The sequence below is a fragment of the Pituophis catenifer genome, unplaced genomic scaffold, assembly GCF_029215685.1.
Source record: "Pituophis catenifer annectens isolate HBS135680 unplaced genomic scaffold, rPitCat1.0.hap2 SCAF_5, whole genome shotgun sequence".
Taxonomy (NCBI): domain Eukaryota; kingdom Metazoa; phylum Chordata; class Lepidosauria; order Squamata; family Colubridae; genus Pituophis; species Pituophis catenifer.
This window is the reverse complement of record NW_027256885.1, coordinates 37,779,252-37,798,287: the sequence shown is the minus strand read 5'-3', so window position 1 is coordinate 37,798,287 and position 19,036 is coordinate 37,779,252. Positions and strand designations below refer to the sequence as shown.

Below are 19,036 nucleotides of genomic sequence, written 5' to 3'. Positions count from 1 at the left end.
CTGCCCCACGGAGCCCACTGAAATGCTACAGATGTGGAGGAAGCGGCCACATAGCAGCAAGATGTGGAACGCCTAGACCGGGACCAGCTCCACCGCCCAAAGCACGACCGGAACGAGGGCCCAAGCGCGTCACCCACGTACCGCAGGAAGCTCCCCAAATCCCTGAGTTTTTCGCTCATCTGACCGAAACCAGAGGAATCCCAGATGAGGGAGATCAGTTCCCTGAACCCTATGACACGGAAGACGAAGGCGAGGATGACCCGATGGTGAGTGGACCCGTCCATCCTTTTCTTTTCCCCATACGCCTAACAGCCCCCAAAACAGGGGCCCAAGAGACTTTCCAAGCCCTAATAGACTCGGGTAGCACACGGTGCCTAATCAACCTACCCACAGTTCTAAAATTGGGAATCCGAGCTAAACAGCTCAAACAACCAATTCGCTTCGAGCAAGTTGATGGGTCCCTAGTGGGAGGAACGTACGCCACACACTTGACTGAACCCGTGAGACTAGAACTCGCAGATCACTGGGAGACAATCCGCTTCATAATAGCCCCCAAGATGACAGAACCAGTCATATTGGGACTCTCATGGCTCGACAAATGGGGCCCAATCATTTGGTGGCAAGAGGGAACCCGCAGGCTGAGAATAGCAAAGGGGCCCCAACCCCTGCCGCCCTGACCAGAAGAATTCCCTCCCATGCTGAAACCCCAAAGCAGCCCTCCACTACAGAAGAAAACACCACCAACACAAGGGTCCCTCCCAGAAGGTGCAGCAAAGCAATTGGCAGCCGCACCCACCACCGCTTGTAACGCAAACCAGATCCCAAGGGAGTACCAAGACCTTGCAGGGGTATTCAGCGAGGCCGAGTGTGACATTCTACCCCCCCACCGCGAGACCGATTGTGCCATCGAGATTATCCCAGGAGCGAAACTACCCAAACCTAAAATGTATGCCATGACGCCCCGAGAAATGCAGGAAATGCGGGACTACATAGACAAAAACTTACAAAGGGGATTTATTGAGCCAGTGAAACCAAGGGTAGTGGCGCCGGTCATGTTTAAAGAGAAAAAGGACGGCTCCATGAGACTGGTGGTCGACTTTCGAAGTATCAACACTGTTTGCGTACACAACTTGTACCCCCCCCCTCATGAAAGACATGTTAGCCCACCTAGCTAAAGGGAAGGTTTTCACCAAACTAGACCTTCGAGAAGCTTATTACCGAGTACGCATAAGGGCAGGAGATGAATGGAAAACAGCATTCAACTGCCCCCTGGGTAGTTTCCAGTTTAAAGTAATGCCTTTTGGATTGCAAGGAGCCCCGGCAGTGTTCATGCAGTTAATAAACGAAGTCTTACATGAACACCTTTACAAAGGGGTCCTCGTCTACCTGGACGATATTCTTATCTACACGGAGACCATAGACGAACATATACCCCTCGTCCGCCAAGTACTGAAAAAACTGCTACGGGCAAACCTATATGTCAAACTGCCAAAATGCGATTTCCACCAATCACGGCTAGACTACCTGGGCTACCGAGTATCAAATGAGGGGATAGAGATGGACCCAGCCAAGGTCCAATCAGTTCTACAATGGCAGCCCCCTCGCACCCGCAGGCAACTGTAAAGTTTTCTAGGCTTTGCGAATTTCTACAGACAATTCATCCCCTCGTTCGCGAAGATTGCCAAACCTTTGACAGATCTCCTAAAGACAGGAAGCCCAGCGATGAAACCTCGCCTGGGACAACCCCTACAGTGGGACCTGACCTGCCAACAGGCATTTGAGACGCTAAAAGGACTGTTCGCAAAAGAACCTGTCTTAAGACACCCGGATCCAGAACAGCCTTTTGTCATCCAAGCAGATGCAAGTGATGTGGCAGTAGGAGCCGTGTTACTCCAAAAGAACAACCAAGGTGATCTACAACCCTGCGCCTACACCTCCCGCAAACTCACCGATACGGAGAGGCGATGGGCGGCGTGGGAGAAGGAAGCGTTTGCAGTAAGGTGGGCCTTGTTGACCTGGCGGCACCTTCTAGAGGGAGGCCAGAAACCATTTGAAGTCTGGACTGATCATAAAAACCTAGAGGCCCTAAAAACCCCACGAAAACTGTCGCCCAGGCAAGTGCGGTGGGCACAATACTTCAATCGTTTCAATTTTGAGCTTAAGCACATCCCAGGTGGGAGAAATTTCCTGGCTGATGCCCTCTCCCGGATGCCCCAATACAACAGTGAGCGGGAGCAGGTAGTGAATGCCATCATCCCCTCCACCCAAGCTGCGGCCCAAGTGGTAACCAGACGGCAACGACGTGACCAGCAAGGCCAACTTGCAAGTGACTTAACTGCGAAATTAAAAAATGAAATGCTGACAGACCCCTGGTATCGGGACAATCAACATCTCTTGACAAAAAGAGATGAACTAGCATGGAGGGGGACAAAGCTCTATGTCCCACAGAGTTTACGCATCCTGATTCTCAAGAGGAGCCACGATGTTAAACCAGCAGGACACTTCGGGTTCCTAAAGACTCTGCACCTAGTACGAAGGCAGTTCTGGTGGCCACATATGAGAAAGGACGTAGACAGTTATGTAAAAAGCTGCACCATTTGTGCCACGATGAAGACAAGGCCAGGGTGCCCGCCTGGATTGTTGCAACCAGTAGCTGAGCCAACAAGACCATGGGAGGAGATTGCAATGGACTTTATAGTAGACCTACCGAGGAGCAGTGGAAATACAGTGATCTGGACTGTAATAGACTTATTCTCCAAACAGGCACACTTCATTCCTTGTAGTGGACTGCCTTCAGCCCGTCAGTTATCCAAACTGTTCCTGAAACACATTTACCGCCTACATGGAGTCCCCAGGAGAATCATTTCCGACAGAGGGATCCAGTTCACAGCAAAGTTCTGGAGAGAGTTTCTACGGTCCATAGGTTCATCCCAAGGGCTCAGCTCAGCATTTCACCCGAGCACCAATGGGGGGACAGAAAGACTGAACGCTATGATAGAACAGTATTTAAGATGCTACGTCGACTACCAGCAGTCCAATTGGGCAGACCTCCTATCTTTTGCGGAGGTTGCATATAATAATGCTGTCCACAGCAGCACGGGGCTAACCCCGTTCAAAATAGTGAGTGGCATGGATTTTGTTCCCATGCCAGAATACCCGAGGGAGCCCCCTTCCTCAGTCAGTTTGACCGACTGGATGGCAATGTTGAGACAAACTTGGGAAAATGTTAAGAGGGCGCTGGCAAAGGTGGCTCAATCTTATAAGGACCAAGCAGACAAGCACCGAACTCCCCAAAGACCATTTCAACTGGGAGAGAAAGTTTACCTCTCCACCAAGTACTTGAGACTTAGACTCCCGAGCAGGAAATTGGGCCCAAAATTTATAGGACCATTTCCTATAATAAAAATAATCAACCCCGTTACAGTGCAATTGCAGTTGCCACGGCTTTTGGGGAAAATTCATCCCGTTTTTCACAGTAGCCTTCTAAAACCTGTAGTGGGGTCTACTTTAAGGCCAACGCCATGTGAACCCCCTGGGCCCCTGGTTGTTGGGGGCCAAACGCACTACGAAGTGCAGCGGATTCTTGATTCAAGATGGCACAGGGGGCGCCTTCAGTACTTAATTAAATGGAAGGGTTACCCATTGTCAGAGGCTTCCTGGGTGAAGAGCGCAAACATCCAAGCTGATCGCCTTATAGCAAAATTCCATGCAGACCACCCGGGAAAGCCGGGAGAGGGGGGTGCACAGCCAGGAAGGGGCTGATGAGACTAATCTTGTTGTGTTTTCCCTATGGGATAGGTGATGTCGCAGAAGTGAAGGGCGAGGGGCCGGATGTCAGCGTTCCAAATTAGGCTTTCTTCCAGCGCTGACATAACAAGTTGAAGCAGAAAGAGCGGAAGCTTGATTTATTGCTGAGATGAACTTTTACCTAGTTTTGTATGTACAGATAGGGTTTCCTGGGAGACGAGGATGGGGGCTGCATTCCTGTGAAAAGAACGTGCCAGGATGTAGAGATGGATCTGTATGATGGCCAATGGGACGTTGGGGGTTGGAGAGCGGAAGAGGAGGGGGTTGGAAGGAGGGGCCAGTTTGGCTGCAATTTGAGTCAGAAATGTCGGATTCTGCTATTCTTAAAAATAAAATGATTCATTAGACAGCTTGCGCTTGAGAATGAAGTTTATTCAAGATAGCACCGAAACCTGACACCTCGTCCGCAAAGTGCTGGAAAAACTGCTGAAAGCGAACCTCTATGTCAAACTGTCAAAATGCGAGTTCCACCAATCAAGGCTAGACTATTTAGGTTACCGGGTGTCAAACGAGGGGATAGAGATGGACCCGGCTAAAGTACAATCAGTCCTAGACTGGCGAACCCCTCGCAGCCGCAAACAACTACAAAGCTTCCTGGGGTTCGCAAATTTCTACAGGCAATTCATCCCCTCCTTTGCAAGAATTGCCAAACCTCTGACGGACCTCCTAAAGACAGGGAGTCCAACAACAAAACCCCACCCGGGACAACCTCTACAGTGGGACCCGGCCTGCCAACAGGCATTCGAGACACTAAAGCAAATGTTTGCAAAAGAACCGGTCTTGAAGCATCCTGACCCCGAACAACCCTTCATCATCCAAGCAGATGCCAGCGATCCTACTCCAAAAGAACAGCCAGGGGGACCTGCAACCTTGTGCCTACACATCCCGCAAACTCACCGACGCAGAGAGACGATGGGCAGCGTGGGAAAAAGAAGCGTTCGCAGTGAGATGGGCGCTGTTAACCTGGCAACACCTGCTAGAAGGAGGCCAGACACCGTTCGAGGTTTGGACTGACCATAAAAACCTGGAGGCCCTTAGGACCCCATGGAAGTTATCGCCCAGGCAAGTCCGGTGGACCCAATACTTCAATCATTTCAATTTCCAGCTGAAGCACATCCCAGGGGGGAAGAACTTTCTGGCCGATGCCCTCTCCCGAATGCCTCAATATAACAGTGAACGTGAGCAGATAGTGAATCCCATCATCCCCTCTGCCCAAGGAGTGGGCCAAGTAACCACCAGACAGCAGCATCGAGACCAGCAGGGGCAACCAGCAAGTGACCTAACGACAAGGCTCAAGGCAGAAACGTTGGCGGACCCCTGGTTCCAAGACAATCAACATCTCCTGACAGAGAGAGATGGCCTAGCATGGAGAGGGATAAAACTTTATGTTCCACAGACCTTACGCACCTTGGTCCTCAAGAGGAGTCACGACGTCAAACCAGCGGGACATTTTGGTTTCCTAAAGACTCTGCATTTAGCACGGAGACAGTTCTGGTGGCCCCACATGAGAAAAGACGTAGACAGCTATGTAAAAAGTTGTACCATCTGTGCCACGATGAAAACCCGACCAGGAAGGCCCCCGGGGCTGCTATAGCCAGTAGCTGAACCGTCAAGGCCATGGGAGGAGATTGCTATGGACTTCATAGTTGAACTGCCGAGGAGCAGCGGAAACACAGTGATCTGGACTGTAATAGACTTATTTTCCAAACAGGCACATTTTATACCCTGCAGCGGACTACCCTCAGCCCGCCAATTGGCCAAACTGTTCGTAAAACACATCTACCGCCTGCACGGAGTACCCAGAAGAATAATCTCCGATCGAGGTGTCCAGTTTACCGCGAAGTTCTGGAGGGAATTCCTTCGATCCATAGGATCATCCCAAGGCCTCAGCTCAGCGTTTCACCCGAGCACCAATGGGGGGGGGGCGGAGAGATTGAATGCCATGATAGAGCAGTACTTGAGGTGCTACGTTGACTACCAACAATTGAACTGGACGGACCTCTTATTGTTTGCGGAGGTCGCATATAAAAATGCTGTCCACAGTAGTACAGGACTAACCCCATTTAAGATAGTGAGCGGCATGGATTTCGTCCCCATGCCAGAGTACCCAAGGGAGCCTCCTTCCTCAGTTAGCTTGACCGAATGGATGGCAATGCTGAAAGAAACCTGGGAGAACGTCAAGAAGGCATTAGACAAGGCGGCACAGTCTTATAAGAAACAGGCAGATAAGCACCGAGCCCCCCAGAGGCCGTTCCAAGTAGGGGAGAAGGTCTACCTCTCCACCAAGTATTTAAGACTCAGACTCCCGACTAGAAAGCTGGGCCCGAAATTCATAGGACCATTTCCAATAGTAAAAATAATCAACCCGGTTACAGTACAATTGCAGTTGCCCCGGTTACTAGGGAGGATACACCCCATTTTTCACAGTAGCCTCTTGAAGCCTGTGGTATTCATGATTCAAGAAACCATGCTTGCAATGCAGGAGAAACTGCTAAATAGTCATTCTGAACTTAAAACAGATATTCATGTGTTGGACGCAAAAATGACGGAGATTCAGGCCTCTATAGCGAATAATGAAAGGAGAATCCAAGATGTAGAACAGAGGATGGATCAAAGCGAGAAAAAATTAGACATGGTGGACCGAACATATGCGATACAACACAAAGGAATTGAAGAATCCCTGCTACAGCTAGAAATGGATAAGGCCTCATATTACATTCGCCTCCAAAATATTTATGAAGAGAAGGAGGAGGACTTAAATGATAAAATAGCCGGGTTGATAGCAGATGTCCTTCAGCAGGACAAACAAGATATTAGTAAAGAACTTGACGAGGTCTACAGGGTTCAAACGAACTATGTTAGAAGAAATAGACTTCCTAGGGAGGTCCACGTGAAGTTCGCCAGGAAGAAAGTGAGGGATATTCTTCTCAACATAGCGAGAGAAGAAAAGATTGAATTCCAAGGAAAGGAGGTGAATATCCTAAAACAGGTACCTAGAAGAGTGAGGGAAGTGAGGAAAAACTATAGGTTCCTGGCGAGCTACTTAAATAGAAGGAATGTCACATTTCGATGGATTCTGCCAGAGGGGATGATTGTGTCATGGCAAGGAAGAAAAGTTAAAATCGATAGTTTATCTGAAGCACAAGACTTCCTAGAACAAATAAGAGGAGGAGAAGAAGAACAGACTAGTAAAGAAGAGCTCGATACAGTAAATACGGAAGAAGAGACCTCACAAGAGCAAACTACAAAAGAAGATATAGAGGAGGAGAAGAAAAAAGAAGAAGCGGAAGGGCAAGGAAAAAAGACTAGACCAGTAAGAGCGGTAACTCTAAAGACAAATAAAAACTAGAACCCGGACACAAAATAAGAAATGGACGGCCTAAAAATTATATCCTTAAATGTCAATGGCTTAAATGACTATAAAAAAAGAAAGACAATCCTATCAAAATTGACAAAACAGAATCCAGATATAATTTGTCTACAGGAGGTCCACATAAAAGAAGATGAGGCAAATCGTTTAGAATTTGTTAAATTTGGTAAGTTATTTGTGTCATTAGCGGAGAAAAGGAAAAGGGGTGTGGCGATCTATGTGAAAAAGGGAATCGAGGCAGAAATAAAACATAAAGATACTAAAGGGAGAATTTTAATGGTAGAAATTAGGAGAGCTAATGCAAAAATGTTGTTAGTGGGAGTATACGCTCCAAATGAGAAACAGGGACAATTTTATAAAAAACTACATGAACAATTAGGGAACTGGGCCCATCTGGAAATATGTATGCTAGGCGATTTTAATGGAATTGTTAATCCATTGAAAGACTATAAAAGTGGTGAAAGAAAAAGGAATAAAAGATTACCGCTGCCAAAAAGCTTCTTTGATCTTGTTGATGAACTCAACTTAATTGATATATGGCGTACTTTACATCCTCACGACTCTCAATATACCTTTTTCTCAAACCCACAGAGTTCTTGGTCTAGAATTGACATGGTTTGGACTACTAGAAAATTAGGCTTAGAAATTAAGAAAGCAGATATAAGCATAAATTCTTGGACAGACCATAAATTTCTGGAAATACATTGGCACTATGTTAACAAGAGGAGACAACAAAGATGGAGTCTAAGATCTAACCTCTTGAATGAAAAAGATTTTATAATAAAATTAAATGAAGAAATTAAGCGCTTCTTCATTGAGAACGGCAGGCAAGATACGGCGAAGGAAATTGTATGGGATACTATGAAGGCGTATTTGAGAGGAGTAGCGATCTCATACATGGCATTTAAGAATAAGGAAGAAAGAAAAGTTAGAGACGAATATAATAAGAACTTGAAAGAAGCAGATAGCAAATTACAACAAAACCCGGGAGACGAGATGGCCAAGCAAAAATGGATGATGGCAAGACATAACCTTAACGTCCTGGATCAGAAAGAGCTGGCACAAAAAATTAAGAGGATAAAACACTATCAATTTGAAAACGCCAACAAGTCGGGAAGATGGCTAGCATATAGACTAAAAAAAGAACAGGAAAAAAATCAGATTCTTATATTAGAAGACATCAGTGGGGACATTCTGACAAAAGAAATGGATAAGTTAGAAAGAGCGAGAAAATTTTATGAAGGCTTATATAAAGAGGAAGTGATTGACCCAGACAAAATTGTACAATATTTGGTGGAAGCTAACTTGCCACAGATAGCAGAAGAAGAGAGAGAAATGTTAAATAATAAAATCACAATGGAAGAACTTAAATCTGCGCTTGCCAAAATAAAGAAAAATAAAACACCAGGTCCAGACGGACTCCCGGGGGAAATTTACGTAAAATTTGAGGAAGAACTACTACTAAAATTGCTGGACATATTCAATGAGGTACTAGTGGGTACAAGAATCCCAGACTCCTGGAAGGAAACCTATATTACTCTCATTTTGAAAGAAGGTGCTGACCCAAAACAGATAGCAAATTACAGGCCGATTTCTCTGTTAAACTCAGATTATAAATTATTCACTAGTATAATTGCGGAGAGACTAAAAAAAATTTTAAATGGCTGGATTCATAGCGATCAGAAAGGATTTCTCCCAGGGAGGCAAATGAGGGATAACGTGAGGACAATAATAGATGTTATAGAATATTATGAACAACACCCAGAAAAACAGCTGGCGTTAGCATTTTTGGACGCCCAAAAGGCGTTCGACAATTTAAATTGGAAATTCATGATTAACCAAATTGATTTGATGGGATTCGGTACAAATTTTAGAAAGATGATTGAAAATATATATAATAAACAGAGAGCAAGTATATTAATAAATGGAGATAAGACACGGACATTCTGGATACAAAAGGGAGTTAGACAGGGATGCCCCCTGTCCCCCCTACTTTTTATAATGGCGCTGGAAATTCTATTAAGAAAGATTAGAGACAACAAAGAAATCAAAGGATTACAAATTAAGAAAGAAATTTTTAAAATACAAGCCTTCGCGGATGACGTGGCCTTAATAATGGAAGATCCTTTAAAATCTGGTCCCAAGGTACTCCAGGAAATACAACAGTATGGTGAAGTCGCTGGCTTTAAACTTAACAAAACTAAAACCAAAATCTTAGTAAGAAATATGGATGAGATGAACAAGAAGCGGTTAGAAAAGTCCCTGGAATTGCAAATAAGAAAGAAGATAAAATATCTGGGAATCTGGATCACTGTAAGGTATTCCTCCTTAAAAGAGGACAATTATAACCCATTATTACAAAAAATAAAACAGGATATAGATAGATGGAAGAAACTAAAATTATCCTTTACAGGTAAGATCTCAGCAATTAAAATGAATATTCTTCCTAAAATCATATTTCTGTTTCAAACCATTCCGGTGAACCTGGATAAAAAATATTTTCTAGATTTGGAAAGGAAGGTGCGAGATTTTTTGTGGGAAGGGAAGAAGGCAAGAATTGCATATAAAACGCTGCAAGGGAAAAGAAACATGGGCGGCTTCGGATTACCGGATTGGCAATTATATCAGAACGCGGCCAAATTAGTATGGATCAAAGATTGGGTCACACTACAAAATAAGAGAATTCTGACATTAGAAGGCCACGATCTACAGGCAGGCTGGCACGCTTATCTATGGGGTCCAAAGAATAAAAAGAAATTACATTTTCACAGACACAAATTAAGAGAGACTTTGATCCAAACATGGGAAGAAATTAGACAAAGATTTTATACCAAAATTCCGATTTGGCTTTCAATTACAGAGGCGTTGCTTGCTGCTAATAAAAGGGATATTGGAAAATTTGGCACGTACAAAGACATACTAGATGGAAATGGTACCCTTAGACCTCGAGAAACTTTAAACAATCAAGGCTTTAATTTGGACTGGTGGAGCTACATGCAGATAAGCTCTAGATATCAAAAAGATAGGGATCAATTTGGGATAGAGATGAAGTATAACAATTTAGATAAAATTATCCTGGGAATGGAAAAGAAAATGCTAGCCAGATTCTATAACCTCTTATTAGGCGAAGACAGAGCAGAAGGGATAGCGAGGAACCAACTAAGCATTTGGGAAAAAAACATTGGCCACAGATTAAATTTTAATGATTGGGAGGAGGCCTGGAATAGAAATTATAATTTTACTAAATCTGTTACTTATAGGGAGAACCACTACAAAATATTTCACAGATGGTATCTAGCCCCAGCTAGATTAGCAAAAATATTTTCTAATGCCTCAGGAATTTGTTGGAAGTGTGGAAAGGAGATTGGCACCTTCTTTCATATGTGGTGGTCCTGCTCAGAGACAAAGAAGTTCTGGACAAAAATACGAACCTGGCTGCAGGAAATAGTAGAAGAAGATATAGAATTTTCTCCAGAAGTTTTCCTATTGGGAATGACGGGAGACGGGTTCTCTAAGGACAAGACACAACTAATAATACATATCATAACAGCGGCCAGATTAACCTTCACAAAATATTGGAAGGATAAACAAGTCCCTCCAGAGGTGATAATAATAAATAAAATTTTGGAATGTGCAGAAATGGCGAAATTAACCAGTATGCTCAAAGATGAGGAAAATTCAAAATTTAAGGCAGTATGGCAAAGGTGGTACATATGGTGGAATAATAGAATATGACTATAAGGATATACCTATCTCTAAAAATGATTAATAATAATGATTGATTTGAAAATACTTACTGTGTATATATGGTATATATGTAATTGCACGATACCTCAGATGTTACCTGAGATTTGATATTTTATTTTTTAAAAAAAACTTTTTTAAAACTCAATAAAGTATTATTAAAAAAAAAAAAAAAGACTGTCTTGTGATTTCTGAGCTACTGCGCATGTCCAAGTTTAAGGAAGTAACTTCCTGATTTTTTTTTCCTTTGTCCGTCTGTGTGATAGAACTGCCGATAATGATGTAGTTAGTAAGTTTGTTTTATTTCTTTATAATAAAATGTTTCTTAGAATATATTTCGGGTTTTCTTTCTTTAAAGTATACAGCATGGAAAAACAAGATCCATCCGTCTCTAATCAAGTGCAATTACCCCAGGGGGTAGTATCGAAGCTGATTTACGCTTCGACACAGGGCGGCTTAGGCTCCCTCCGGAGCCCACAAACATGAAGAATTCAGTAGAGGGAATGCGGAGACCCGTTCCTCTTTGTCTGTATCGCTGCGACATCAACCGGAAGCCTATTATCAGCACAATTAACCCATCTTTTCACATCAATTATTTTACCTCCAGGACACACAAAGACCTTAATACACATACATACACAAAGATAGAAAAAAAATTGGGGTTCTTAAGTTTTACACACCATGGTCAGTCATTTTCATTGTAGATCTTAGTTTGGTTCCTGTTCAAATGTACTTGTAAAGCAAAGAAGGCTTAGCAAATCTGCACTCAACTGTAAAGTATAAGTAATCAATTTTTTCCACATTAACTTCCTTATTTTTAAAGACAAAAATCTCAATAAACACACACAAGAGAAAGATCAGTCTTATTTTTTTCTTCTTTTTCTTTTGAAAGTACCTTTATTTAGCCAAATCTGACTGACTGCCCCATCCCTGAACTAAATCCAATCTCTACATAATCTTTGCACATGTACTTCTCTCATTTCTCACCTGGACAGGCAATTTCTTGTCATCTCAGGCTTTCAGCAACCTCCCCTAATGGGGATCCTGGTGAAACTCAGGTTATGGCGTTCCCCGTCCTTACCTGACCGTGGTCGCCTGTCAGTTTGGGGTGCATGTGTTGCACCCAAGGGACCTCCTAGTGAGGTAAACAGCCCTCTATCTTTATTTACTGAACCCAATTGCTGTTTTCAGACCTTTAGGTCTGGGTGGACTCTATTTTTCTAGAGTAAGGGACCCTCCTTCTAATAAAAGTAGGACTTTGTTCGGGGATCAGGACGCTGATTTTATGACTGGAGGAACCAGAAAAGATCTTCCTGGTTAGGCATATGGTTTTTGTCATTGTCTTTTATGGTTGTGAGAAACATGGACATAGGGCTTAGGTGTTAAATTCCCATGCCTTTTAAATATGGATTGGCTCCAGTGATAGATTCCTGCCTGCCTGCACTCTTTGTATCACCGTCTTCTAGTGTTTCAAATATATTACTTTCTCCAGTTTAGCTGGAGACAATGTATATCTCTGCTGATGGAAACATTGTATGGCTGTCATCAATTAGCAGTTAAAAGGAGAAAGTAGAGATAGAATTATTTTCTTTATGGAGGATTTCTTCTTTAGGGAATTTTCTTTTGAGGGTTACCGTCTAACCTTTGGAGGGGGGAATTAAAAACACCTACACAATAATAAACAGGATTAAGGTTTAGATCTTTGGAACAGACTATTGTTTGGCGAAACCTTTCATATAGTACTATATGTGTTCATTCTGGCAGTGACTTACTGTTTGCTATGAACTAAAGTCTGGGGGCTTTTTTTAATCTTTATAATGTAGTTGAGAATGTATAAATTTCCTGAAATGGTTTATCTCAGGGGTGTCAAACTGGATTTCTTTGAGGGCTGGATCAGCATTGTAGTTGTCCTCTGTGGGCCAGATGCCTCCTGCAGCACCCTGCCGGCCAAAATGGGGTGTGGGGAGTCCACACACGGCCCTCCTGTGCCTCGTTTTCACCCTCCATGGCCTCCTGCAGCACTCTGCCAGCCGTTTTTGCCCCGTTTTCGGCTGACAGAGTGCTGCAGGAGGCCATGGAGGGTGAAAACGAGGCACGGGGGAGCTGCATGCAGCCCATTTTAGCTTCCAGGGTCACCATGGGCCAGTCCTTTGATATTTTCAGATTTAAACACCCCATGGCCCAGATACGGCCTGCGGGCCTTGAGTTTGACACCCCTGGTTTATCTGATTTTGCATTTTTAACAGCAAGATATAAATTTGTTAACATGTAAATCTAGCAATGTAATAGTTTATTCTAATAGTTTTCTTCATATTCAACTTTAATAGAACAACTTAGAAATTGAAACCTAAGTATTACTACTTTCCAGTTTAGTATTTCATTAAAATCATTGGTTATAAACTTGAAATAAGTATATGGACATGCCATCTCAGTAAATGTTGCTTTTATGCCTTGTATTTTCAACGGAGTTCTTGCTGACCTTTGCACAAGCATTGAAATCTGTCAGCTATGCCTGGAATTCTGAGAGTGTAAAACAGAGCTATGAAAAGAAGACAGTTTGTGTCCATGTACATTCACGTATGGTGTTTAAATGATGTGATGATTGTGTTTAATCTTAAACATTAGATACAGTATTTATTACCAATATGTGTGTGTGGCTACAAAACTTTAAAATGAAGCTTTATCTTCCAACAGGATTAATATTCCATATTTCCTCAGACATATTCCATAGACATTAATGGCTATATTCTTGTTTATTCAGTGACATCAATAAAAAGGTAAATTATGGTCCTATCTTTGTTGTCTAATTTTGAGCTGTTTTAATCTGTGCTTCAGTCTTTCCAAAAAAAATAGAAAAGTCTGTTTTATAGGCTGTTGTTGGCTGCATAAGCTTGCATTGAGGAGTCACAGCACATGAGCTAAAATAAATACTATAATGAAGGGCTTAGAAAAAGAAATGGAAGAAGAGATGAACTGTGTTTCGTGGACTAGTAATCCTCTGCCTATCCATCAAGTAGCCAGTTCCACCACTATTCCTCACCAGTGTCCAACTACAAGGAAAAAAATATGTGATCAGAGCAATACCTTTACTATCTAATGCATATGTTTAATTCTGTTAGTAAGTTGTTCAAATCCATCTTATAATAAAAATAGGGTATACGTTGAGTAAAGGCTTTTAGTACAATTACAAACAGATTGATAGTATGTTTTTAAAGTATGAGAGTCAGATCTTCTTAGAGGTAGTCTTCAACTTACTACCACAATTGGGATCAAAAATTCTGTTCCTCTGGGGACTTCCGGTGGCTCTGCATTCCCCGAATGGACGCTCCTTTAGGAGCTCCAGCCCCGTGATTCTGTTTGCTGCTAGAACAGCGAAAATCAGCTGTTCTAGCGGCTCGAAACTCTCCCCCCGGGAAAAAGGGGGAGAGAAGAGCAGAAGGGTCTGGGTAGAGCTCCCCTAGACCCCCAGGCTTTTTTTTTAAGCCTGGGGTTTGCAGGGTGAGAGCTCCCTGAAAGCCCTTCAGTGCTCCGGATACGGGACGATTCTGCTCTATGCAGAACAAGGGGTCGCGACCACACCAGCAGTGCAATTTTAAGGACTATGAGAAAATTCGAATCTGGATGCTAACAGAGCAAATCAGGAGAACAGAAAATGCAAGTATTAAACTTTAACTCCGTTTAAAAGAAAAAGGAAAAAAGATGGCGCTTAAGGGCATTTAAAACAAAACTTACAAGTGAAAGTGATCGTTAAAGCTGCAACATTGTAAAGGCTACCAGATTACACGGCAAGAAAAAGATTTAAAGTGCTAGTGAAATGAAAAAGACTATGGTATTGACCTCAACTACTTTATACTTCTAAATTGTGTGGAAAACTATTGGATTTATTGACCTGATAGCTGAATAAACTTAAACTGGGAATTGAAATATGGCTGACATCAAGGATGGAGGATCATTACTATATGAGCCAGCAAATTCACAAGTTGTGACTGTAGAGGTTTTACAAGAACTTTTAAATTTCTATACTTCTGCTATACTGGAATCAATTGAAAGGACTATTCAAAATTATAATCTGGAGAACAAAAATGATTTGCTGGCAAGAAAATCAAACTAATTTGTCTTTGGAGCAGGGAAAAGAGGTTGTCAGGAACACGATAGAAGTTACCACATTGAAAACAGAGGTTTTGGCAGAGGCTTCTATGCAGTTAACTGAAAAGCATCAAATAGACTCTTTCCTGCAGACTGATAAACTTTATCGTGACAATTCTTGGTTTTATAGACAGAATCAATTTTTAAGGGAGGAAGTGACTGATTATAGCAGGAAGAGTAGAAATGGAGCTTTCAAAATGAAGGAGATAACTTTAAGGAGAGAGCGATTTTCAAAGATGCATCAGTCTCAAATCTACATTCAAAAATTTTCGAAAATAAAAGCAGGGGGAGGAGCAATGTTGAAGGAGAAAGTATTATTGAAGAAGAAGGATTGGAAAAAATATAGAAAGAAAGGAAGAATTGAAGATTAATTTCTTTTTTTTTTTATTGAAAAGTTTTACAAAAAAAAAAAAAATACAGAAATTTCCCCCCCCATGTGATACACAGGAAATACCTGTTACCTTCAAAATAACGACAGAGAGTTGATAGACAAGACAAGGTTAATTTTATTCTTTGCAAAGGTCCTTCTCAGAAAGAGAGAAGGCGGATTATGGGTTCTTTCTTACCATCTTATATGCAGTTTTCAGGTTACATCGTTACACCGTACAGGATACAAGCATGTCCCTGGAGTACAATTTCAGATCTTATATAACAAGTTGAACACATGTTTTGCCCCTGTGGAAAGTCCCCACATTTCCAGTATAAAAATACCCCACTTAAAAATATTGCTTATACGTGTGATATCAGCATATGCGTACTTCCCCTAATTAATGAGGGCAAGCTGACCCAAAAGCATATTTCCTGCAAGATAAACATATTCTCAAGAACACAGGAATTACACAGTTCCTTTCTCATGTTCTTAAATGTCAGCTAAGTTATATAATCAGGTTATACAAGGTAAAATAAAGCCTTAACATGATTTTAAAATGGCATAACTCAGGTTATGCTTTTACAGGAATAATTCTTATATTTCTCACAATCCCCAATTCTCCTCTTTACCAGTTTATTCCTGTAAATTATGAATATCCTGTAACAGTATAGAAACTCCTCTCCATACAATAGGTAATTTGGGCAATGCCATGTTACCACATAGAAACATTAACTTGGAGGGAGCTTGTATAACCCTTCCTCTAAAATCCGAAACTTCTTGTATGAAGGTGTATAATTACCAAATAGCTCAGTGCATTGTTTATATAAAAATTCCATTCTATTTGAAAGATCAATGTCATCTCTATCTCATATGTACGGTTGCACTTGGCACACACCATCTCCAAAAGATGACTTAATACATATCTCAGCTTCCTCAGTAGTGTCTATTAGGGTTAGTGGTGTTTCTATAAGAGAATAACGGTGCTCAAGTTCAGTATGGAAACATAGCTGCTACCATGTTATAGGGTAACTAGGCAACACAGCCAAAATCCCCATTCCTATCCACACCTGTAGAATAACAAACGCTACCACAAGAAACCCCATTATTCCTAGTGAACTAGCTCCCCCAACGTATTGTCCAAAGAGATAAAAGGTTATTATCTTACCTCCAATTCATCAAGCAATAGAGGACAACTTACATCCACTGGATACCAAAGCATAGATTTACACCAATCAATAATATCTTTCCTCAATACAATCAGAAACACAACAAGAATTATTATCACTCCTAGCCAAATACAAATCTCTTCTTCCATCCATTGGTCCTCAATCGTCTAAGGTTTGTCATCGAAAAGTCAGTTTAAGAGGGTTTGCAGGTTCCGTAGCAACTGTCCATCCATAAGGTAAAGCCACCAGTCCCTCGACTCTGGAATAGCGTACCCAGCCTTGTTCCTTAGTCCTTACAGCCGACTCTGTAGTTAGAAGAACTTGGAACGGTCCTTCCCACACCGGCTGCAACTTCTTTTCCGTAATAGCTTTTATCAGGACCCAGTCTCCGCTTTTGTATTCATGTGCTTGGAAATCAAGAGGTGGATTCTGTCCTTTTGACCTTAAATGAGAAAAACACTGGGACAGTCCCTGTATATATTTTCTCAGAAAAAACATCTTTCAATTCTCTCCTAGGCATCTCAACTTTCCCCGTATATGGCAATCCAAACATCATTTCATACGTAGATATCCCCAGATCTTTCCTAGGACTAGTTCTTATTCTTAATAGAGCTAAAGTCAAACACTTCGTCCAAGGTAGTTGAAGCTCTAACATTAATCTTTGTAACATAGATTTACTTGTCTGATTAGCACATTCACAACGCCCTATAGAACTTGGCGTGAACAATAAATGTAGTTGCCAATCAATTCCTAATTGTTCCATAACCTCCATCACCTGGACAATGAAATGTGTACCCCTATCACTATCAATAAGATCAATCAATGCATATTTGGGTATTATTCGTTCCAATATGATTTAACAATCATCTGAGCACCTGTCTTTACACAAAGAAAGGCTTCAAACCATCCAGTAAAATAATCCACTATTATTATTACATATATCAATGGTCACACCACCGGCATTTCAATGTAATCTACTTGGATTCATTGAAAAGGCCAAATGGTCAATCTCTACATGTTTTTCACATACACAATGTATTCATTTCCATACCATTTGTATAGCTATTGTATACATACCCCTACACACATATATGCATATATACATTTAATAAAATCAATGAGTGCTTGCGTTCCCCAATGGGTTCCCTCATGCACTCATTCAATTACATTCCACATCACAGCTTTAGTAAAAATTTGCACCCCATCTTTAGTCATCCATTTCCCATTCACTTACACACCCCTTCATCCACTATTTGTATAATAGCAAGTTTAGAAGGATCCTCAACTGCCTTTAAAACAGTTGTGATAAGTTCCACCTGTTGCAATTCCTTCCTTTTACTAAATATCAACCCCCTTTCAATCCAGATTATCCCAAAAGTATGTAAGATACCATAAGCATACTTTAAATCAGCATGTATGTTCCCTACCTCATTAGTTAATATGTGCAATGCTTACAATAAAGCAAAAACCTCACATGTATGCGCTGACCATTCAGACGGTAACTTTCCAGCTTCCAATATCTCAGTAGTGTCTCCATTCACAACTGCATAACCTTTCAGCTTCATCCCATTCTCAACTCGGGAAAACCCATTAATTCATAACCACACAATTTCGTTCCACATCATCCCATCTCTCTCTCCTGACAGGAATTCAACTAAATTTAAATTCTTATTGGTCAAGAGAACCAAACTCTCTTGAGACAATTTTATTACTTTCTTCAACTCTTCAAACCTTTCTTCCAAACAACTTAGTTTGGAATTAACTATCAATAAATCAATAAAGTATCAATAAATACTCAACTCTCCCCACTTCGGAGGAATCACACCACATCTCTATCACAAATTAGCTAAACTATTTCCACAAGCTTCAAAGAATTGCAAAGCTTAATCTAAATTCACAAGTCTAAACCACAAGTCTATACAGACTAACTTACAGGTAACTTCCTAGCTAACCAGACCAAAAGTCCATCTTTACCTTCTAGCAGTAATTCTTCCCTCAAGGGAACATCCCTTATCTGGACAACACTAAGCTAAAATAACATAGTCAACTATTCCCCAGGCTATCCAGTATCCAGGCTATCCTAGAAATCTCCTTCTCAGCATTCAAAATCATTCAAAATGCACAGACATAAAAACATAAAAGAGGGTAATAAAAAAACTCCAAAAAAACAAAAGAAAATCACCTAATAGAGGTACTCCGGGTCTCTACTCCCAAAAATAATTATTTTAAACTTTCAATGTCACTTCTCTATTATATAGATTTATTTAAACACCTCAAACATTTCACAAACAAAAATAAAATCAAAACTCAGAGCAGGACAGGAAATATATCTGCATAGCTGCCAATGCAGTCAGAAACAATGCAGGATCAAATCACCCATTCGCCCCTCCTTTCTCTCAGACAAACTCAGCAAAGGAAAAAAAATGTGTAAAA

The 19,036-nt window shown here is 41.5% G+C and overlaps 1 protein-coding gene across 1 annotated transcript in view; it reads left to right on the top strand.

Moving 5' to 3' along the window:
* The window catches only part of RHEB (Ras homolog, mTORC1 binding), a gene marked incomplete at its 5' end in the record, with an annotated part of 111,210 nt that overhangs the window by 24,626 nt on the left and 67,548 nt on the right, over window positions 1–19,036 (top strand). The window contains 1 exon segment of the mRNA XM_070944743.1: window positions 13,616–13,698. Coding sequence (XP_070800844.1) covers window positions 13,616–13,698 — 83 coding nt within the window.